Source organism: Physcomitrium patens, chromosome 21 (genome assembly GCF_059467195.1).
Source record: "Physcomitrium patens ecotype Gransden chromosome 21, ASM5946719v1, whole genome shotgun sequence".
NCBI lineage: Eukaryota > Viridiplantae > Streptophyta > Bryopsida > Funariales > Funariaceae > Physcomitrium > Physcomitrium patens.
The window spans coordinates 13,088,734-13,114,461 of NC_143430.1; the positions used below are offsets into that span (position 1 = coordinate 13,088,734).

A 25,728-nucleotide genomic window follows, 5' to 3' on the forward strand; every position below is an offset into this window, starting at 1 on the left:
CTTCTCAAACTGACCTACTCAGACTGAGTCAATGTTCAAATCTTGCGATCATATAATTGAAAAAGGGAGTTTTCAACTGCAATTACCGTTAAAAAAAAGTCCGAAACATACACCACGGCAGCACTAAACTATCACTTTCCAAATCACTTCAAATAACATTTATACACCCATTCAGTTCAGCAAAAATTCACACCTAAATTTAATACACAATTGGTACATGATTCCAAAGGTTGACAAAACGCATTTTTCACAATTCCAACATTAAACAATTTGTTAAGTTAAGTCGGTGGGGTGCTGAGCTCCGTGATCAACACGCAGTTCCAAAACATCCACACAATTTCTTTACGACATGAAAGGGTCGTTACAAATTTGAATCCACTCACACAGAACACGGTGCGTTACATATACACAATCTCGCCGCACCTATCCATGATCCATCCCGGAGCCACCTATTTGCAACAACAAACTCGCGGGACGGGGGGCTGATGTACAAAAAGCTACAAATTGCTCCTCTAGTTGTCCTTGGGATACGGCCTGAACACGTCGCGCAGCTTGTCCAAGGGAGTCGCGAACAGCCCCAGCGCGCCCTCCACTATCGCCGACCTGTTCGGCACTGCCGCATGGGGCTTCGTCGGCACGATGTTCTTGCCCAGCGCGAATGTGGTTCCCGCTGCCTCGCGGGCTGCCTGGTCCACGTTCTGCCTCAAGTACTCCAGATCCTCCGACTCCTCCTTTTGCACGTGCTCTCGCAGCACGTCCATGATGGCGTCGAACTTCTTCTCAAACAGGTCGTCGTCCTCGATGCCCTGGATCTCCACCAGCATGTCCTTCGTCTTCTGGTGCTCGTCGCGCGACTGGTCCGCCAGCTTCTGGCCCTTGTCGCCCTGCGACGCGATCAACGGGTACAACACCAGCTCCTCGGTGACGGCATGGCGAGAGATCTCCCACACGAACTGGTTGAACCATTATCCGGCCTCTTCCTCGTTGCCCTGCTTGTGGAACTTCTTGTAATTGGAGTACGCCTCCTCCAGCTCCTTGTGGTCCTGCTTCACTTTGTCGATGATGTCGGCGCCCACCTCCAAACTCTTCTGAGTGGCGGAGCATCTGATCGACCCGCCCTGTTTCCTCTGCTCAAACCCATCCCCCACCCCCCCCCCCTCCCCCCCTCCCCCCCCAAAATGCATTAGCTGTGCCCAGCTGGAAGAACCGCGCAATTCCCACCCACACTCATCCACCACGTCACGATTGCGGCGCGCAAGTCGACCAAAACAAAACCACCACCTCTTGCGATCGACATGGAGGCACACTGCCCAACACGCGCGGTAGACATGGATGCACTTACCTCGACCAGGCTGCTGCTGCTGCTGCTGTTGGAGAAAGTGACGGGGACGCCGCAGAACTGGCTCGCCGACTGCTGCGATCCAGACACAACATGTTTTTCACGTTAGAGCACCAAACATCCATTGTCATCGCTCTCAAACACCCACAATTGCAACAAGCCCACACTCCCTGGCCGCGGCCAAATTTCACGTCCCCACTTCCTGCTCAGCTCAGGAACCACACCCATGCTCGCCATGGACTTGGTTCCCGAGCTCAGCAATCGCACTACACTTGTTCACATGCCATCCAATCGACCGCGCGGGACAATCCTCACAACGAACAAGCCCCCAGGAGACGGGTTCAGTACCAGGCAAGATGGCGTGACAGCTCGCTTGAACGCAACAATGCCCGCGCTGGGCTGGGAGGCCGCATTGCTGGAGCTGGCTTGGGTGGTTGCCAACCTCGCGGAAGCGACAGCGCTCAAGGGGATGTATGCGACTGCGGCCATGGTGGACAGTGTGATCTGCTGGGAGAAGTGCTTCGGCTTCACGGTGTACAACTAGAGCTTTGTGAGTGATATATAGAATTACACTAAGAGAGTGATAGAGAGGTTGCAAATCTGATAGTGTGCACAAGCAGAACGGGTTCTGATTGATATACGGGGGTGATCGACCGAGGCTGCACATATTATACATGCACGTGGATGAGAGAAGATTGAAGCAGGAGGCGAAAGGTGGATTGGGGAGGACGATGACTGGTACGGGCGTGTGCTCGACAGGTGCTGAGCATGCGGCGTGGAGAGCAGGAGAGGTCGGGAGGTTCGTCGACACCTGAAGGCCGAATCCATGAGGCTCCAGTGCATGGAGTTGGGTGAGGGCGGGGCTCAGCCCCCTCGTGCGATCTGGATCGGTGCTTTGCGGCAGCCCATCGCCGGTGCGCAACCCACCCACGTCGCCGAGGGCAGTCGGGGAGTCGGGATGAGACTGGAGCAGTGGGTGGGGGACAAGGTTTTGTTCATGACAAGGGCTGGGTCTTGTAATTTTTACAAAAGCAAAGAATAGATTCTCTGCAATAGACACAGATAAACACAACAATTTAAAACAGTATTTGTAGCAAGCAACCAGTAGATGAATTGTTAGTCATGATTTTTGAATTAATACGATGAAGATGTCTTGAAATCTTGTTATACAAATAATTATGAAGTTGTTACCGGTTTGTTTATTCGACGATACCTTAAAATATATCACTGTACACCTGATGTGATATTATTGCTATGCTGTGTATTATATGATAATTAATGAAATAGAATAACATTTTTTAAATAAACTTAAATTACCATTATTTAAATAACCATTATTCGTAAAACTATGCCTTTCTAAGGGTATTTCATATTCTGTTGGTCATTATCACTTAAAAATAAGTCTACACTAGAAAACTTTTGAAGACTATTTTCAAATTAAACTTGGATTACAATCACTTTTTGCATCCTCTTTTGCTCATCGGCAATTATTATATATTACATAACTGTAACGATTACCAAGTTTGTCATGAACAGGATAACACCTGCATGGGATAAACCTTCAGGGGCTGGAATGATGTCCCAGACCTACTGCTACACACAACCTGAACATCTAACTTGAAAACTAATTAAACTACCACAATCACTTTGGTAATCCTTCCTGATTCAGAGAGAAACAGTGATAGCAGTCAACTAAAACGGCTCAAAAACAAAGTTCATTTTGACAAGACCGAACAAGAAAACGTGCTATTAAGGGTGTTGTAGTTGTTATTATTGTATTAGTGCAATTTTTGTTTTAATTTAAAAAATAACTTGGCTTTATAAATCTGATTTGATGATTTCCTACCAAAGTAAGCTTTTTACAAGGACTGTAGTGCATCCACAATTGCCCTACTCTATTGTGCCCACCCTGTCCTAGCCTTCGCGAGAATCTGTAAGCTTAGATGCATAAGGTAGATTATTGTATGAGAAAAGAGATTACACATATTTGGAACCCTCAAATCCTTCTCCACGTTAAGCTTCATATAGAATCAATGATGAAAGTGCACTTATAGGATACCTATTCCTTGTATACATTGCATTTATAATAACTTTTGTCCAATACTCATGTCCAAATTTTTGTATATGAAGCATTTTCTTTGTCATCTCTAAAATAGTATGATTTTCTCTTTCAGCAACTCTATTTGTTGTGGAATGTAAGGAATAGAAGTTTATCTTACAATATCTTAAATCTCTTAAAACTCATCAAAATGCTTTGATATATATTCACTTCCATTTTCCATATACAACATTTTGATCTTATACTTACATTGCTTCTCTACAAGTGACTTAAACTCCTTAACTCTTGAAAAATACTTATTCTTGGCTTTAAAGATGTAAATCCATATCTTTCTTAAAAAATCATCAACAAATATGATAAAGTACCTTGCTTTTCTAATTAATGGCATCTTTATTGGTCTACAAACATTAGAATGCACAGTCTTCAATAATTTGCTAGCACATGTTTCAACTCCACTTAGAAATGAAGCCTTTTGTTGTTTGCCTTAGATATAATCTTTATAAGCAAGTATCATAGCATTGTGGCTAAATTGAACAAGATTCAAGCTACTTACTATGGATTGGAGATTTTCATGCTTTTCACATTCAAATGACTAAATTATTGATGCCAAATTCAAAACTTATCTTGATTCTGTAGAAACTTAGTAAATGCTGCCACTTTAACTCTATTCACCTTCTTATAATTGATAAAGTAGAGGTTGCGATCTCTAAAACTATTGACAATATCTTATCCACTTAATGTCTTTACAAAATATCCATTCATATCAAATTCAATCTTATAACCATGCGATATAAGTTTGCTCACTGAAAGGAAGTTTTTCTTTATTTTTGGTACATGTAAGATTTCTTTCTATTTGACCTTCTTTATTTGATCATTCACAATAATTTCTACCATAATGGAACCAATTCCAATTGCTTACACCATACCATTGTTTCTCAACCAAATTTTTGTTGCTAGAATTGCTTCATAAATGTCAAATGAATACTTGTATGGTGTCATGTGCTCAATAGTATTCTAATCTATAATCCACTTAGACATGGCAGCCATAGAGGCTCTTCTACTTGCCATAAAGTATAGTTATTTCTACAAAAACTATCACAAGGATTGTTTGTATTCTCTTTATTTTCTTTCTTAGCTTTGTGGCAACTCCTTGCAAAGTGACATAATTTTTTTATAAATATGGTAATTTTTTATATTTTTTTTATAATTATTAAATCAATAAAAATAGCTACCTTTTCCTTGTCATGAAAATAGAGCTAAATACTTATTTTGAAGCTCATTTCCTTTTCTCTTGATCACTTCATAGACAAGTCTTGATGTGACATAATTTATGGTAAGCTCCTTTGTATTGATAAATTTCAATACCACAATAAGGTAGTTGTAGAATTTTAAAAGACTCGTGAATAATGTCAATACAATTTCTTTATCATCAATTAGTGTATTAATAACTGCTGATTGATTTACAAGTATTTTTTTATCTTGTTGACATGAGCTACGAAGTCATCTCCTTTTCCTATATTTATTATTAAGAACTTCTTTCTTGTCCATAGAATTTTGGCAAGATATCTATTCTTATAGATATTGCAAGGAATATCCTATGCTTCTACTAGTCCATTGCAAGTAATTACATGTCAAAAATTGGCATCATCATGATTTATTGGAATCAATCCAAAAGACTTCTTTTCACAATTTTTGTACTCTTTCTTCACTACAATATTAGTATTGTCTCTTGGAGGCTCTTTACTTTCATCAATAATGTTTCAAAGATCCAATGAAGCCAATAAAAACTTAATTTTTTTCTTTGAATGGTAGAAGTTATTATTTTTAAACTTCTCAATCACTTTCAAGTCCTCATCCTTACTTAAAGCTATATTTAAAGAGGACGTATAACAAAAAAATTAAAATAAGAGAAAATAGAATTCTTAAAATTAACAAGAAGATATTTTTGTCTAAAAAATCTACAATAACCTTTTTATAAGTAAATTAGTAATTTTATTCTTTAATCACTTTCAACTTCATTGATAAGACTTTTCATAAGTTTTATACTATATTTAAACTTTATATATAAGCTTTCCATTCTTTAATCATGTTTAATTTCATATAATACTTCTAATTTTATAAAACACCTCTTATTACAATAAAAGCATCTTTTAGGAATTTAAGAAAATAAAAGCATGATGTTAGTGTACTAATGATGTAACTTAAGAAAAAAATATAATACTAGTATTTTAAAACAATATTCTAAGATGGCTAACAACTTCCAAGACCATCATTACACTTAACAAGAAGTAAGAAAAAAATTAGATCAATTAGATGTAAAAGTAGAGTAAAAGATTCCAAATCTTAATACTAACATCAAATATAATATTTACTCTTCATAACAAAAAAGACTTCCATAAATTTTAAAGCTTATAATTAAAGGTGACTAGGCTCATAACATATTGAAGAAATAAAACTTTGAAATTATAATACATGGCATCATCATGGTTGTACATAAAAAAAATATGGAATAAGATATCTCTCACTTCCAACATCCAATATTTATAGGTGGTGATTGCTATCCTAAAAGAAAAATTCCACTCTTTAACTTTTATACATATAGTCCAAAGATTTTTTTACTATCTAACTTACTATAAGGGTATCTTATAGTCTGAAGATCCTTTGGCATATAATTAATCAAAAAGATATTTTATGCTAAACAATAATTACTCTTATCTAATCTTTGAATATTTTATATTTGATACTTTATCTTCTTGACTTTGATTCTTAGGTCTTGACATTGTCCTATATCCATAAGATATTCTTTTTATATATCAAAAGTCAACCTTTTGATCATTAGTAACTTAATTAAAATAATATTCTCTAAAAAATATCTTATTCTACTTTCACTTTTATTTTTATTTTTACTTATTTATTTTAATAATTATAATTATAAATATCTTTATTTATTAATATTATTAATTAAATAATTAATTAATTAAAATTATTAAATTATGATATTAAGCTCTAAATTTATATAAATTAGTTTTGATATATTATTTTTTAAACTATATTGTATTTATAATCTATTTTTAGATAATTTTTTAAAAAATATATTCTTATAAAATATGTACAAATATTATATTCAAAGCTTTTGGATTTTTTTTTAAAATTTTATTATTATTGCAAATTTGATAGTTTCAAATTATGAAGAAAAATATCTGTTAAATATATGAATCTCAAAGAAAAAAATTCTCAATATACTCTAGTGTTATTCGAAAAGATTAAGAAATCATTCAAAGATGGTAATATATTGAATTAGAATGGCTATTGCTAAAAGCAAGAAGACTAAAAAGTCTTGAAATAAGACTAAAGACTAGAAATACATTGATAAGAATAAAGAAGGTTTTACTCTTGCCTCTATATATACTATCTAACTAGAAGCTATATGGTGATGTTTAATAGGACCTCTAACATATGTTGACATTGCCAAATTTATGTCTTAACTTGCAAGGCAAGTTTTTTATATGTGTGCTATATATTTAGCTTATTCTATAGGTTACCAATAAATATGATATATAGTTAACTTGTTGACTCAATTTCTAACTTATCAATCAACTATAAATATGTATAAAGTCAAAATTGCATCTATGTCAAAGACATAAATTTCAAAGAAAGAAAACCTCAATACACTCTTATGTCACTCAAAAAGACTAGAAAATCATTCAAAGATGGTAATATATTGAAAAAAAATAGCTATTGCTAAAGACAAGAAGACTTGAAAGTATTGAAATAAGATTAAAATTAGAAAGGTATTAACAAGAGTATAAAAGACTTTATTGTTACCTCCATATATGTTCTCTAACTAAGAGCTATGTGGCAATATTCTATAGGACCTCCAATATGTATAAAATTTGTTAGATATATGATTTAATTTGTAATATAAGTTATCTATATGTCTACCATATAGTTTGTTTGTTCTATAAGCTACTAACACATGTATCATATGGCTAACTTATTGACGAATTTTTTAGCCTAACATTTATTACATGTTTGTATTTTTAATAAAATTAGCAAACATTGCAGATTTCTTCCAAAGTTATGAAACTAAATACATTATATCTTGTCATTTATTCAAAGAAAGACATGTTATTCTTGAGGATCATCATCTCAATTACATCAACTTGAAGGTTATGATGATTATAATGTCTTATCTAATAACTCAATAAAAAATAGCTCTTGAGTTGAATTTATTGATTGTTGATTTACCATCTCCTTAATACCATAAATATACAGAAGGTATAAATAAAGATAAAAGTTAGAATACTAACTTTTATGTATTTTATTTTTTTTATAATAATTTTTTTTTTTACTTTTCATTTTAATTTTAATAGATTTTGTTGATAAAAAGCCTCAATCTTTTTATTGTATTTATAAGATTCTTTACCAGCTCCCATGAATGTTTATTAATATCATATCTACACCAATGAATAAGCTATTTCAATCTATTTCAGCTTTGCCTTCAATTTAAGACTTCTTCCACCTCAAACTTTTGATCGTTGTCAACTTTTATAAGAAAAAGTGGCATTTTTTTACTTCTTGAGATATTCACTACTTTATATAAATCAAAATGTGACATGTCAAATATAGAATGGATCTTCATAGATTTTGATAGATATAATCAATCAGTAATATGATTGATCTTTTTATAAATAGGAAAAGGTCTAAGCCTACAATAGTCCAATTTGTCACAAAGACAAGTAGTCTTAATGTTGTAATGAAGTAACCATACATTGTCATCCATGTTGAATTGTGATTGTTCTTGGCAATAAGCATCCGTATTGAGCTTTTGTCATTTTTGAACTTCTTTTTATTGTACCTTTATTTTTGTATAAAGCTCTAATAAATAAATTTCTAAATTTTTTGTTATAAGATTATTAACTTTTAAAAAGTCAATCATATCAAGTTGTAGATGATAATCATAATTGGCAAAAAAAAGATATTTTTTAAGTATAAAAATATACTAAATTATTATAAATAAACTCTCTTAATGGCAAAAGAGTTGTCTAATTATCTTAATGATAGTTGATGGTATACTTCAAATATTGCTTCAAAACTTCATTCATTCATTTTGTTTGTCCATTAATTTGAGGATGAAAAGTCAAAGAGAGCTTTATATCCATCCTTAAAATCTTAAAAAAGATTCTTCAAAATCTTGATACAAATTGAGTTCTCCTTATTTGATGTAATACCTTTAGACAATCCATGATAATAGATGTTGTAAAAAAAAAGCTTAGCCATTTCTTTACTAATAATAGATTTTATACATCATATAAACTATACCATGTTGATAAAATAATCTACTTTTATAAATATTAAATTATACAAACTTAATATTAGAAGATCTGTAATAAAATCCATAGATGTTATGGACATACACATGTAAGCCAATAATTATCTGTAAAAATAGATAGAAATAAACAGAAGTAGATAAAAATAAGTTAATTCTATAATATCTTCTATAGAAGCTTTCTAAAAGATTCATAGACATTACTTTGACTTTATAAGTGTCTATAATTGACTTTTTGGGTTAAAAAAGTGATCAACAAGTTTGTCATGTGCCACACATATTATTAGCTTGAAAACAAAGCTAACTATATAGCCCACACATAAAAAAACTTGTCTTATAAGTCAAAGCATGTATCCTACAAAGTCAACACATATTGAAGGTCCTATAGAACATTGCCATGTAGCCCCTAATTAGATAGTATATATAGAGACAAGAATGAAGCCCTCTTCACTCTTATCAACTCCTTTCTTCTTTCTAGTCTAGTTTTAAGAGTTTTAAGTTTTCTTGTCTTTTGGCAATAAACCATTCTAGTTTCTTTTTAATATACATACTTTCTTATTTCTATTTTGTTATTCTTTCTTTGACATGGATTTCATTAATTTATGTATCATCTATTCATTCATATTCTTAACAGATTGACAAAAGTACACTTACAATATTAGAGCTTTATCTTGTCTTGATTAAGAATAGATTATCCCTTTCTCATGATAAGATATAAGCATATTAGAAGTTGCGGATTATTGTCTTCTAAACTGATATTATTCTTAGTATTTTCTTTGTCTTCAAGTCTTTTCTTTTATTTTTCTTGAGTGATATTAGATATCTTTTTAAGTATTATTATGACAAAGCTTATTGAAATGAAGAAGGCAATGGCACAAATGAAAGAAAAATTGAGGGAGTTGATGCTTGCAATGCATCAACTTAGCTTACCACCACAAGGATCAACAAGAATGGTAGGAAGTGAAGATATAAAGTTGATTAGAGCTGCTTCAATATTTGCACCAAATCATGTCCCTCTATCCATAGTAGAACATCCTTCAAGTATTAAAGAACTAAGAATTGCTTTGTCCAAGAAGTTTGATGGTACAAGATCTAAATTTTGAGGATTTATCAATCAAGTACAACTTCTGATTAAACTTCAACCTGAAAGCTATTCAACTCTAGGATCACAAGTTAGATTCATTGATACACTTCTTTCAGATTCAGCACTATTGTAGTTTTTATCTCTTCTTGAACAATTAGATCCAATATTTGATAATCTAAAGGTATTCTTGACAAAATTTTGGTTCATGTATGGAAAACATAATGTAACTTGTGTTGCAATTAACAAGATTCATATTTTAGAACAAGGCAATTGATCTATAATATTATATCTTTCATAATTTTTATAACTTACAACTGATATTTAGTAGGATGATCGTGCACTTATTAATCAAATTTTCTATGGATTACAATATGAAGTAAAGAAATTGATGCTCAACTTATCTGATCCTCAAACTTTGTTGTGAAATGTAATAATCAACTTTTTGAATTTTGATGTAAGAATCACACAAATGGGCCTCAATGTTACTACAATTTGATGGCAACATCAATATCTTCTCAACACATATATTCAAAAGTAGAGGATATGCAAATTGATGTACTATCTTTTAAACCTCTTATCAAGCAAGAAAAGACTCATCGCCGTCAAGAAGGATTGTACTTATATTGTGAAAAACCTAAACATACTACTCAACATTTTCCAAAGAAATAACAAAATCACAAAATGAAGAGCACATCTATCAAAGAAGATAGAGTGTTAAAAAAAAAAATTGTCTAACTATAATAGAGACCATAAAATAGAATCTTATATAATTTTTAATGAAGTTCCTATCCTCTCCTCAAAATCTTTTATTTATTTTATAATAGATGTACATTTAGGACCTAATAATTATAAAGCTTCTACCTCGATAGATTCAAGAGTCTTAGCTTCTTTTTTAGATGTAAAATTTGTTAAAAGTCATAAAATATTGTTAGCACAAAAAACCAAACCTATTTATGTAGAAGTCATAGATGGTCATCTATTGTCTTCTAGAGATGTTACTCATGTAACACTTCCTATAGATGTAGCAATAAATGGTCATAGGAGTTGTATATCTTTAATATAATTAGATTTCTATTTAATTCAGTCATTTTAGGTTTATCATGGTTAAAAAGATATAATCCTTGTATATATTGGATTTTTTGTATCCTTGACTTCTCTAAAAGTATAATTAAGAACAAAATTAATCCAGTAGAAAGTCATAAGTCTAATGTAATTAAACCTATGTTTGTAGATACAAGAGCTTTCTTGCATGTTGCAAAAGAAAGGTCACCTTATGTCATTTACAACACACTTGTTTCTAATGATGCAAAGACTTCAAGTGACATTCCTAGCGAATATCAAGAATTTTAAGATGTATTTGAAAAAAAAAATAGAGATACTCTTTCAGAACATCATTCCTATGACTGCTCAATTGATCTTCAAGAAGGAGTACAACTTCCATTTGAATCAATTTATAGTTTATCACAAAATGAATTGGCTCAATCCAAGGAATATATTGAAGAAAATGTAGCCAAGAATTTCATACGCCATTCCAAATCACCAACTGGAGCTCCAATCTTATTTATGAAGAAGAAAGATTGATTATGGTAGATGTGTGTTGATTATTGAGGACTCAACTAGATCACCATCAAGAATAGGTATCCTCTACCTTTGATATCTGGACTTCTCGATCAATTAAATCAAGTTAAGATTTATATAAAAATAGACTTATGGGGAGCATAAAATCTAGTACATATTAAAGAAGGACATGAATGGAAGATTGTGTTTTGAACTAGGTATGGATATTTTGAATACAACGTTGTCATACTGTAAATGCTTACAATATGTAAAAATTAATTAGAACATATTATATATTAATAAATCTAGATGTATGTTAGAGTGGTTAGTAGATTAAATTAAAAGGAATTGGTATAAGAAACTTTACTTTGTTTCTTTACTTGTTTTGATTTTGACATTATATATATATATATATATATATATATATATATATATATATATATATATATATATAGGACCTAAATATTATGTATAAAGCTTAAGAGAAGATTGGGGCCTAAAGAAGAAAATCTTAACTAATAAGAGGCTTATTGGGAGGGATGAAAGCAAGGCATGGTTGGATGAAGGCAAGGAATGGAAAACTTCATTCCTATTAGTCGAAGGCCATGTCCAATGGGCTTCAAGGAGGCAGTCCAAGGCCTTATTAGGGATTAGGGTTCTTTTTTTGAAGGCATTTGGAGATACAAAGTAGGGTTGTAAAGTTTAGGATTTGGGATACAATTTGTGTATAAAAATTAGAGGATTTGGAATTAGGGTGAAGAAGTTATAGCCATTTGAAGTTAAGGTATTAATTTAAGATATATTGTTACTCTTTTGAGGATACAAGGTATTTTATAGTAGCTTTTGAAGTTCAGAAGGTGCATCTAGAACGACGATTTCAAGGCCTACATCTTTTATGAAAAAATTATTGCTCTTGGAGTTCATATGAAGGAGTTACAAGGAATTGAAGGTAGCGCTTCCAAATCAAAGGCAGTAAGTAAGTGGTTTTATTTGTAGTAATAGTTGGAGCCATAACTTGAGTATTCCGACAAAGTTTTCACTCAAAATTTTTGGAAAATGTAAAGTTTTGTGTTAATAAACTATATATATAAATTTCGTGGCATTTGAGCTTATATTTTGTGAGATATGAAGAAAATTACACGTAGGTATATAAAGATAAGGGTTTGAAGCGATTGTTAGGATTTTCAAGATATCTCAAGATTCGAAACGAATTTGCAGTTGAAAATTGTTATAAAAGTTAATAAGAATACATTAGTACCTCTTGTAAAATTTGAGTTTGTTTGGACGATCGGATTAAGAGATATGAGGTGTTGAATTTCAAGAAAATCTCCACATAAGAATATACAAGGTTTTAGAGGATTTTATCATATTTTGGGTGTCGTTGGTTACTTGAGGCTTGTGTATTTTGTGTAATTGCTCAAAAAGGAAAAATTTATATATAAACTTAGGACTTTCCTTATTTTCAAGCTTGATTGAATAATTAGTGACAACTAGAAGCCCAATGTTTTCTTGAGGCAAATTCTCTCTTCCACGACAATGTCATGCTTTTTGGACTTACAAATGTATTGATAGCTTTTCAACATTTAATGAATGATGTTTTTCAAAAGTTTTTAGATGATTTTATTGTCTATTATCTAGACAATATCTTGACCTATTCTAAGAATATAGATGAATTTAAACTTTGTGTTTGTCATGTGTTACAAAAATTAAGAGATGCGGGACTTTATGCTAAGATAGAAAATTGTGTATTCCACACTACTCAAGTTGACTTCTTATAATACAACATTTCAATGATGGACTTATGATGGATCCTAAGAAAGTTCAAACGAGTATAGATTAGAAGATTTCAAAAACAATAAGAGATGTCCAATGCTTTTTACACTTTGCCAATTATTATCAGATCTTCATCAAAGACTTTTCTCAAGTTGTAGCTCTACTTACATGTTTGACTTGCAAAGACAAACTTAAGTGGAGCAAAAAAACTGAAGCAACTTTTGAAATTTTAATGTCAACTTTTATTTCTATTCCAATCTTATATTGCGTCAACTTTTCTAAGGCATTTTTTTATAGAAACAGATACATCAAACTTTGCTTTAGGTGCCATATTATCACAAATGAGAATAGATGATAAACTTCATCCAATAGCTTTTCATTCCAAAAAAAATTCAGTAGTCAAGATTAACTATAAAATCCATGACAAAGAGCTTCTTGCAATCATAGATTCATTTCAAGAATGGTGTCATCATCTAGAAGGCACTTCTAATCTAGTTATCGTATATACGGATTACAAGAATCTAAAGTATTTCATGTCAGTACGTATTTTAAATCGTTACTAAGCCCGTTGAAATATATTTTTATCAAGATTTGATTTTAAGATTATATATCAATCCAAAAAATAATAGGGTTTTTTAAACATCCTTTCTAAATATTCTTATCTTGCACTAAAAGAAGGAGATGCATCTTTTGATTAGCAAAGAACAATTCTCTTGAAGCCAAAGTATTTTCATCTTTGAGTAATGAAATTAATATTAACTGTTGATTCCACCCTTGTAAAAGAAATCCAATGAAGTATGTCTTCTGATCTTCTTGTTCACAATATCAAGAATCGTTCTTCTAAGTCCCTAGATACTTCTAAGTTTGAGTTCAAAAATAACTTATTCTATTTTGAAGTTTAATTATATATTCCAAAAGAAGAAGCACAATTATATATTCTTCAAGCACGTCATGACTTTCTAATAGCATGACATTTTGGATACGACAAGACTTTGGAGCTTGTATCCAGAGATTTTTGGTGGTGACAAATGTAGAAGGGTGTGTAAGACTTTGTTCAGTCATGTGACTTTTGTTCAAGATCAAAAACTCTTCATCATTGACCTTATGGACTTCTTCAACTATTATCCATTTCAAAACAACCATGGTCTTCTATTTCTATGGAATTTATCACGGATCTTTCAATCTCAGGTTCTTATGACTCTATATTCGTGATAATAGATTGTTTTACCAAGATGGCTCATTTTGAACTATGTACAAAATTTTTCTTGACAATATCTATTGCTATCATGGATTATCCAAAGATATTATATTTGATAGGAGAATCCAGTATCAAGATTTTGGCGGATTCTTTTCAAGATTCTAAAAGTGGATGTAAAACTATCTTGAACATTCTATCCTCAAACTGATGGATAAACGGAGCGAGTTAATCAAATTTTGAAGCAATATTTAAGATGTACTATCAACTACCAATAAGATGATTAGATAATTCTTTTGCCATTTACAGAGTTTGCTTATAATAACGTGATACATTCTTCTACAAAATAAACACCTTTCTTTGCCAATTATGGTTATTATCTATGACTTGATACTTTTGACTTTTCAAAAGCTAATAATCCTACAGCAAAAGATTTGATAAATCATTTGTTAGAGCTACATATAATAATAAAAGCACAGTTAAAAGAAACTCAAGAATAACAAAAAATCAATGTGGATGTCTATCGAAAGGAATAGCTATCATTCCACATGGGTGATAAGTTATGATTACTTTGTTGCAATATCAAGACTATTTATCCTTGTGACAAGTTGGACTATCGTAAGCTTGGACCATTTCCTATTTCTGCATAAATCAATCCAATTGCATATCATTTATACCTACCAGAGTCAATGAAAATCCATCCAGTATTCTACATGTCTCTTCTTGAACCATACAAGGCAGTGGATATACCAAGAAGAAGATAAGTTCCACCTCTTCCTACAAGAGTAGACATTAATGAAGAGTCCAAAGTGGAAAAAGTCTTAGATTCAAGGCGGTGCCAAAATAAATTAGAATATCTTGTTCATTACTGTAGATATGATATTAATGAATGCATATGGGAGTTAGTAAAAAATCTTATAAATGTGGCAAAGGCAGTGGAGGCTTTTCATTGACAACATCCTTCAAAATCAAGATGAAGACCTTCCCTATAAAAAAAAACAAGATCTAGGCAAGATAAAATTTTGCTTTCAATCCTTATTTGTAGATTCTTTGTAGTTGTGGCATTAAGGAGATAGAGAAGCAACAACCAGCACATTTGACTAAAGAGCCTTTGTTTGCTAAGCTATCAGATGAGATATTATAATTGTCACAACCTTCAAGATGATGCAATCGAGATGAAGATCCTCAAGAACGACATGTTTTTTCTTGAATAGATGGTGAGATACAATGCGTTTGGTATCACGACCTCAGAAGAGACTCCCGATGTTTGGTAATTTTATGAGAAGTAGGAACAACTCTTGATGATGTTCCAAATTTTTTATTTGAAGGAAGTTATGAAGGCCTCAACAATGATAAAATAACAAGGTGGTATTTTTACCTTAGTATGAGACACTATCAATGGTTGAAAGGTCCTAGCAACCATCTTCAAAGAGAACAAAGATCTGAGTATGTGGCAAATATAATTTGTTGTATCATTGATTTCTTCAACATATGATGACCATTCCTTGTGGAACTCATCCCTAGAAGGAAAGTAATGTCACAATGTTGTACTGTAATTGCTTATAATATGTAAAAATTAGTTAGAACATATAATATGTTCATAAGTCTTGATATATGTTAGAATGTTTAATAGATTAATTTAAAGAGAGTAGATATAAAAAACTTTATTTTGAGTTTTATCTATTTTGATTATAGCATTTAAAAAAAAAATTACAGAACCTAAATATTTAATATGAAGCCTTGAGAGGAGATTAGAGCCTAAAGATGAAAATATTAACTAGTAGGAGGCTTATTGGAAGGGATGAAAGCAAGACATGATTGGAGGAAGGCAAGGAATAGAGATCTTCATTTCTATTGGTCGAAGGCGATACCTAATGGATTTCAAGGAGGCTGCTTGAGGCCATATTAGGAATTAGGGTTTTTTTCTTCAAAGTCATTTGAGCTTTAAAGGCTAAAATCATCAATTTTAGGTTTTTAAGTACAAATTGGATGCAAATTTCATGTGATTTGAAGTTTTTATGAAGGAATTAATGGCACTCAAAGTTAAGGTGTCAATTTCGTACCTATTGTCACTCTTTGGGGCATAACATATGTTTACAGAGACCAATGAAAGATCGGCAACTAGAATTGGAGACAACACTTCTTTAATCATACTTTTCATATATTTTTTAAAGAATTTGGAGTTTGTATGAGGAAGTTATAGAGGGTTTAAATTAACACATCCAAATCAAAGATAGTAAGTAAGTGATTTTATTCATAGTAATGGTTGGAGCCATATCTTGAGTTTTTGGAAGAATTTTTAGTTCAAACCTTTCAAAGAAGATAGATAATTGTATTTAAAAACTACAAATACAAACTTTGTGGCATTTAGGCATTTAGTTTGTGAAATATGAAGAAAATTGCAAGTGGGTTTATAAAAACTAGGGTTTGAGGCTACTATTAGGATTTTGGTGACATCTTAAGATCCGTGATGAATTTGCAGTTGAAATTTGTTGTGGTAGTTGTTAAAAGTACATCAATACTTTGTGTAAAATTTGAATGTATTTGGAAGGTTCAATTAGAAGATATGAGTTTTGAAATTTGAAAATAATACCCTATAAAGATATTTAAGGATTTAGAGGGTTTATCATAGTTTGGATGTTTTTGGAAATTTAAGACTTATATATTTGATGTATTAGTATTTAAAGATGATATATGTATTTATACAAAATTGTTTTTTCTTATCTCAGGACTTGATTGAACAATTAGTCAAAGCCAAGAGCTTAGTACTTTCTTGAGGCAAACTCTCTCTACCCTGATAATAGATATACATATATAAGCCAATAATTATCAGTAAAAATAGGCAAAAATAAGTAGAAGTAAATAAAATTAAGTTAATTCTATAATATCTTCTATAGAAGCTTTCTAGAAGCTTCATAGACATTGCTTTAGCTTTATAGGTATCTATAATTGATTTTTTGGGTTAAAAAATTGGTCAACAAATTTGCCATGTACCACACATATTGATAGCTTGAAGACAAAACTAACTATGTGGCCCACACATAGAAAAACTTTCCTTATAAGTTAGGGCATTATCTTACAAAGTCAACACATATTAGAGGTCCTAAAAAACATCGCGACATAGCCTCTAGTTAGATAGTATATATAGAGATAAGAGTGAAGCCCTCTTCACTCTTGTCAACTCCTTTCTTGCTTCTAGTCTAATTTCAAGAGTCTCAAATTTTCTTGACTTTTGGCAAGAAGCCATTTCAATTTCTTTTTAATATACATACTTTTTTATTTCTATTTTGTTACTCTTTTTTAAACATACATTTTATTAGTTTACGCATCATCTTTTAGTTCATGTCCTTGACTATAGAAGTAAAAGATCATAGTTTTTCTAGAATAGGTAATGACTGAACAAGTCCATAGGATCAATGATGATTAGTTTTTGATCTTGGATAAATATCTCATATTTGTGCAAAGTCTTTAATTGCCTTTTTTATTTGATATCACTAAAAATCTTTAGATATTAACTTCAAAGTCTTATTGTATTTATAATGTCCAATTACTCAAAAGTCATGATGAGCTTGAAAAATATGTAATTACACTTTATCTTTTAGAATGTATAATTGTTCTTTAGAATAGAATTGATTATTTTTGAACTCAAACTTAAAAGTATCATAAGACTTAAAAGATTTATTCTTGATATTATAAATAAAAATATTAGAAGATATATTTAATTGAATTTTCTTAAAAAAGATTGAATCAATAGTTAATGTTGATTTTATTGCTTAAAAATAAAAATTTTCTAGCTTCAAGAGAATTATTTTTAATTGATTAAAAGTTAAAATTCTTTCTTTTGGTGTAAGATGAATTTGTTTAAAAAAGGCATGTAACATACCTTGTTATTTTTCAAGTTGATAAGTAAACCTAAAATTAAATCTTAATAAAAACATGCTCTAATGGACTTAGTAACAATTCAAAACACTTGCCAACATAAAATACTTGAGGTTCTTGAGATCTATATATATTATAATTGGACTCAAAGCACCTTCTAAATAATGATGCCATTTTTTAAATGAATTTATAATTACAAGAAGTTCTTTATTATAGATCTCATAGTTAATTTTGTTTGTTGAAAATTTCAAAATAAAAAGCTATTAGGTAGAGATTGCCATCTACTCCCATTTGTAACAAAATAATACCTATAGAAAAGTTTGGTGCATTTATTTCTATAAAGAATGCCTTAAAAAAAATCAAAATAATACAAAATAAGTGCAAAAATAAATGATGTCTTTAACGCTTCAAAAAATACTTTAATTTCTTTGTTGCATTTAAACTATCTTTTCATATCAAATATATAAAAAGATCTATAATTTAAAAAAACTCTTGATGATAATCAAGCAATAATTTAAAAATTCTAAAAAATATTATACATTTTTTATTGTCTTTGAAATCTTTCAATCTATAATAGTCTCGACTTTCTTTGGATCTAATATTTATCATTTATTGGAAATAATATATCCTAAAAAATTAACTTAAGTAATGTAGAATATATAATTTTTCATCTTGGCATATAATCTTCTATCTTTAAGTTTTTATAATACATGACAAATATGAAGTTTATATTCTTCTATTTTCTTAGATTAGATTAGAATTTCGTTTAAATAATAGATAAGAAAATTATCAAAAAATTAACAAAAAACATCATTTATGAGATGTTGAAAAGCGACAAGAAGATTCATGAATTCAAAAAGCATGACATTATATTCAAAATATCCATATTTAATTTAAAAAGTAATCTTTCATTCACTTCTTTCTTTAATGCAGATAAGATTGCATGCTCTTTATAGATCTATTTTTGTGTAGATCTTTACTTAATTGACTTGATCAAAAAGTCCTAAAATCAAAAATAGGAGATACTTATTTTTTATGGTGATCTTATTAAGTCTTCAATAGTCTATGCATATCTATAGAGATCCATCCTTTTTCTTTATAAATAAGATAGGAACTTCTGATAAAGATTTTAAATGGTGTATGAAATTCTTTCAAAGTTTTGATCAATTTATTCTTTAAGTGTAACTAATTCATTTTACAATAAGTTGTATATTGGTTCAAATAGTGGTTGAGCTCTTTCTTGTAAATCAATTAAAAAATCATAAGATCAATGCACTAAAAAAAATATTTACATTCAACTTTTCAAAAATGTCCTCAAAATCTTCATATTAGCTAAGAATACCATTTGACATGTTTCCATCATTAGAAATGGACGTAGCATATATAGTAAAAGATGACCCTTTTTTTGAGATATACATGAAAGCTTTTGCACTTAATAGTAAAGATTTGAATGTATTAGACTTATATATTTTTACTTGACTAATAAAATTTTGGATCAAATTACAAGAAAAATTAAGATTATAAAAAATCCAATCTATTTGAGGGTTATATTTTTCTAACTACAATAATCCTAAAATAATCGAATTAGAGGGAGATCTTACCACATTGAATATTACTATAATATTGTGAACTTTAATTGCTACATCTAAATAAACAGTCTCACAAGTAATATCTCTAAAATATAACAAGTGATCATCTATGACTTCTATATGTATAGATTTTTTTTTCTTGACTAATGATATTTCTTGTTTTTTAAAAAAATCTTTATCTATAAAATAGGTTGAAGCTCCTAACTCTAATAAGGTTTAGATTTTTGTGATTTTTTGGTCCTAAATTAACTTCTATTATAAAATAAGGTGAATAAACTAAAGAAAGAATATTACCTTTATTAGGTGTCACACAAGATTTCAATTACACAATCTCTATTATAACTAGAAAAATATATTTTTTTAATACATCATCTTCTTTCGCAACCATGCTTTTTATTTTGTAATTACATTGTTTCTTTGGATAATATTGAACAATGTGTTTTGATTCTCCATAATTTAGGTACAAACCTTTTTGACAATGACAAGTCTTTTCTCATTCAATAAGAGATTTAAAACATATTCTATTAATTTGCATAAGCTTTGGCTTAAACAAATAAGCTCCAAAAAATTTAGAAGGTGTTGTTATGGCTTGACTTATACTTTTTCAACCAAATCTTTATTCTTGGCATCTTTCAAAGAATTGATTATTGCATGCAATGATTTGAGCAAAAAATTGCTTTAATGGATCTATACTTGGCATTATTAACAATAAATTTTTGACATTATCTTTTAACTCATATCAAAATTGATTGATTAGGGCTTTATTATTCCAATCTATGTCAAAAGTAAGATTTTGGAATTTGACAATATATATGATGGTTGAACATGATCCTTGTCATAGCAATATAAGCTTAGTCTCTACAATCTTTTTTTAATCACTTTCTTTAAGGGTATCCATAAATACTTTCAAGAATGAATTCAAATCATAGAGTAGTTATAAATCTTTTTCTATTAAAGGTTCAAACTAAAAGAAAGTAATTTTTGATAAAAATATATTTATGAATCCAACTTGAGTAAATCCATTGAAATATTAGAGAAGATGCAACCTTAAATAGAACTTAACTTGTTACAAAAATCTTTGAAATTTTAAACTGGTTCTATTAAACTTCTTATATATATCAATTTTTGCCTTGTTTGTGCTTGTGAAAGCAAGACTTCTTAAATTTGGTTGTGAGGTTGATTTACTTGCTTCCTTCAATTATAAAATTTCTTTGCATAGACTCTAAACTTCTTCCATATGCATAGGAATAATACCTCTATGATTCAAATTAAAAATACGTGAGATTTGAATCAATTGAAAAGTAGTTATTATGAAGAACCACTTTTCAATTGATTCATTGCTCTATATAATCTATCCTTTGGATAATTGATTCTTAGATTTTTCAACCTCATGATTATTATTACAAGCTCTAATAATTGATTATATACTTTTTTTTGTTGGTAGAGAGATAATACATCAAATGTACTACCAATAATATTATTGATAGGATGCATATCTTAAAAAGTAGTAAATTGACTTTATAGCAATATTACAACTAATAATTTATATTTATTCATCAAATGGCACTAATGATAAAAATCATCAATTGTCAAAATGCTAATATTTCTTAATATATGTCAAATCCAATGCTCACATAAAAAGCTTGATGTGTTTGTCAATGTCCTTATGCAAGAGAAGTTTTTATCATCAAATAATATTTTCATATATTTTAATTATTCAAAAATAAGGTTTACAGCATACAAAGAGACATGTTTTAAAATATTAGTAAAGAAATTGATATTATGTCAATAATTTATATGGATTTTTTTTGAATTTTTTTGTATCTTGATTTTTTTGTTGTATTAAAATAAATAAATAAATAAATAAATGTCTTCAATACATACTTTTAAATATGATTTCAATGCTAAATATTGAATTTCTATTCATAATATAATAACACTTCTAAGATATGGAAATTATTTTTCTAAGCTTTAATCAACCATTTTTTGTATGGTATCTAGATATTTTGTAAATAAATAAGAGTTGCATAAACAATAGCAGAGGTATACTTATTGCAAAGATTGGACCATTTTATAGTGTAAAGCTCTTTGAAATAAATACTAATTACAATGCTTTAATTTGGAAAAAATGAAGACTAACATGCTTCCACCTTATTTGATTAAAAAAAGATGTGGCCAATTAATATGTTGGTTTCATAATCAATATGTTAACATTTGTTATAAAAAAATAAATTCATAATTATAATACTATATTATAGCATTAATGATTGAAGCATACTATCTATTATCATTTATTTTATTCATATGTTGTATCTATATTCTATTAATTATTTACCTTTTATCTTTATAAATCAATTTTGAATACAAATACAACTCTTTTTAGCTTAATATGGACAACCACCACTCTCAATGACAATACCATCTTTATAGTGGTCAATTATATACAAAATGATATCAAAATAACAACATTTTTTATCACACAATTCATAAATTACTTATTGGTGTATTTCAAACTATATTCCTATAATATTTCATGAGTTATGTTATTAATTAATTGTTGAAAAAAGAAGATATAAATATTCTCTATCAATTAATGTATTCATTGGTATAACTGAAATTTTAAGAAGAAGATTAAAATACTTCTCAAGCTCCTAGATTTTCTTATATTAGTCTATATAAATCTTAAGAATACAAAAAATTTTCTAAAGTTGGATTATAAAAAAAATTAAAACAATACACATGCAATGGTTTCATGTACTATTGTCATTTAAAATCTATTATAGATATTCTTGCATCAAATTAGATATTGCTACAAAAGATATAATATTGTCATCATTGTTCTTAATTATATTCTATATTAAAAACTTCTATTAGAAATCAAGTCCACAATAGAGGCTTTTTACAAGTTCTTATTACTATTCAAATAAATTACAATATCAATATATCTTTAATATATATCTTGTATTAGAATGATCATATTTATATTTTATCTCATTAGCATACATGTCAACTAAGTAGAATTAAAATGTTGTAATTATTTAGATATATACACCACTTCTTACTAATGAATTTTTTTTGAAGAATTTTTTGTTGAAATTATCCCAATCTATATCTTTAGTGAGTCTTTGGTTTTATTTCAATCAAAGTACAATGTATATTTTATTCGATCATGTACAAAATTTTGTTCATTTATACTACAATAAATTAACAAACCAATTGTTCTTTTCCTTTCAACTTATTTGATTATGTATATTTAAGTTGAACTTGTATTTAGATTAGTACAAAAAACTACAAGTTGAAATATGTAAAGTTCATATTTGAGATTGTGCTGTAATAGTCGGCGACGTGGGTGGGTTGCGCACCGGCGATGGGCTGCCGCAAAGCACCGATCCAGATCGCACGAGGGGGCTGAGCCCCGCCCTCACCCAACTCCATGCACTGGAGCCTCATGGATTCGGCCTTCAGGTGTCGACGAACCTCCCGACCTCTCCTGTTCTCCACGCCGCATGCTCAGCACCTGTCGAGCACACGCCCGTACCAGTCACCGTCCTCCCCAATCCACCTTTCGCCTCCTGCTTCAATCTTCTCTCATCCACGTGCATGTATAATATGTGCAGCCTCGGTCGATCACCCCCGTATATCAATCAGAACCCGTTCTGCTTGTGCACACTATCAGATTTGCAACCTCTCTATCACTCTCTTAGTGTAATTCTATATATCACTCACAAAGCTCTAGTTGTACACCGTGAAGCCGAAGCACTTCTCCCAGCAGATCACACTGTCCACCATGGCCGCAGTCGCATACATCCCCTTGAGCGCTGTCGCTTCCGCGAGGTTGGCAACCACCCAAGCCAGCTCCAGCAATGCGGCCTCCCAGCCCAGCGCGGGCATTGTTGCGTTCAAGCGAGCTGTCACGCCATCTTGCCTGGTACTGAACCCGTCTCCTGGGGGCTTGTTCGTTGTGAGGATTGTCCCGCGCGGTCGATTGACAACTTCAATACTAATGTCACAACTTCAAGACCTCAAGTATTAATATCAAAAACAGGATGGTATGATCCAGATTAATAACCTTCTGAAAACAGGTTTTTGACCCACACTATTTTATCCATACACTAATTAAGAACCACAATGCCTCATTATTTCCACAATTAACAACTGAGAATGGTTATTTCCGAGTTGAGAACTTTTCTTCCTCAATTGAGAACAAAGGGAACTACGTCTCTCTCTTACGTGAACTTCGACATCGTCTGTCGGTATTAGGATTTGGTTCCAGCTTCGCCGAATTGATGTTTGAGCTTGTTGCTTTGTTTCCCTTGCACTGGAATTGCATTTCATGTTGCCGCACTGATGCCGCACCCATTTTTTATTCGAGGATTTTTATTGGCTCCACGTCAAGAATACTATGAGCGGTACTACTTCCTGAGTGTGTGTTTGCATTTGGGTTGAATTTGGCTGTCTATGAGTTATCGAACAGCTCGAAAGATTTTCTATGGTTTTGGATGGGTTGCTGAGAAAGAGTCGGAGAGAGAGATTGTGGCTATGGTTTTAGAATATGTTTGAAAATTGCATTTTAGGAGATTGTTCTCATTTATAAGCTAGTGAATTTCTTAGGAAAGGATGTTTGGAGGTTATTGCAGACTTCTGGCGCACTGTTTGGGAGCCGTTATGGAAGCATTTATAGGGGACATTGTTTGGTTTGGGACTTGACGTGAAGAGCTATCAGTCATAAAGTAGTGTGCAAAGATTCTCCATGTTTGAGTCGGTATTAAAAACCTCTTTAGTGGTACTCTTTTACTGGCAATACTGTGAGCAGTGAAGGATCTCTTTGAGGAGACTTTCAACCTTAGTCTGTGCATGTGGATAGTGGGACTCTATTGTTGGCAATACTGTGAGCAGTGAAGGATCTCTTCAAGAAGACTTTGAACCTTAGTCCGTGCATGTGGGTGGTGTTGGTCTCGACTATGATAAGAGGTAATGGTTTGATAGGAGGAACTTAGAAATAAATTGAATTGTGGAAAGGAAGCAGTGACTTCAAGTTCTGGCGAAGAACCAAAGAACAACAAGCAAGTTCAAATTTCCTCAGTAGGAATTTCCTTATCAAGACAACCGCAACTGTTCCAGGCTTGTCATTGACATCCATGCATTCAATGGGAACTTCCAAAACAGTTACTTGTAGCCCAACCAATTGTAATTAATTTTTTTGATTAATCAAAATTGAACTGTGATTAACCTTAGACATGTGATAGATGAGATGAAAACTCATTCACAAATGAAAATTCAATTTGCAAATGATAAGTTGTACTTAGATGAATATTAATTGATGGATGAAAATTAATAATAAAAAAACATATAAAAAAATTGTTGAAGAATTGAGAGCTCAGGATTAATTTATATTGCATGCATAGCTATTTGTGGGTTGTTTTAGTGGTTAAGGGAGATAGTTAGATGAACTTAAGGAGTCTTTTTATAAGAGCTTAAAGTAGTATTTTCATATTATTAAATTATAAGATAAGAAATTGTTGTATATTAAAATAGACTTCCAACTAGTAGGGATTTATTTTAATTCACATTAACAAAGTCTCTTAAACTTTTACCATAGATATTAGAGTATGGAGAAAGTTATAAACATTTAATAATATTATTTGTATTAAATAAATTTTTTATTTTATTTTATTTATCTTTCTAATATATTTATTTAAATTTTGAATTATATTAAAATAACATGGTTATTTTTATTTATGATAAATAATGAATATTTTTATTTGAAAGTGATAGCTAGTAGATTGGTGAATTGTAGTTTTTATTAAATAAAGTATGAAAGATTTTGCTTAGTTTCTTTAATAAAAAAAATAATTAACTACTATTCGTTATGTAATGTTTTAAGATTGATAAAAGAAAATTGTTGATACTTGAAGTATTTATCT

At 30.7% G+C, this 25,728-nt stretch overlaps 1 protein-coding gene across 1 annotated transcript; it reads right to left on the reverse strand.

Annotated features, from left to right (window-relative positions):
• Window positions 1–269: 269 nt before the first annotated feature.
• On the reverse strand, window positions 270–24,164 carry LOC112274180 (uncharacterized). The gene is made up of 7 exons (XM_024503418.3): window positions 24,035–24,164; window positions 23,549–23,796; window positions 23,230–23,321; window positions 2,977–2,999; window positions 1,688–2,386; window positions 1,343–1,414; window positions 270–1,127 (listed from the first exon to the last, which is right to left on the reverse strand). Exons 1-7 carry the CDS (start codon window positions 24,162–24,164, stop codon window positions 781–783), a joined length of 1,611 nt encoding a protein of 536 aa, XP_024359186.1. The 3' UTR covers window positions 270–780.
• Between the last annotated feature and the right edge of the window lie 1,564 nt (window positions 24,165–25,728).

Coding starts and splice junctions, on each gene's coding strand:
- LOC112274180 (XM_024503418.3), bottom strand. CDS start 24,164: ATGGGTGCGGCATCAGTGCGGCAACATGAAATGCAATTCCAGTGCAAG. Junction 23,797..24,034: donor CAGACGATGTCGAAGTTCAC/GTAAGAGAGAGA, acceptor TTAGTATTGAAG/TTGTCAATCGACCGCGCGGG. Junction 1,128..1,342: donor GCAGCAGCAGCCTGGTCGAG/GTAAGTGCATCC, acceptor GGGTTTGAGCAG/AGGAAACAGGGCGGGTCGAT.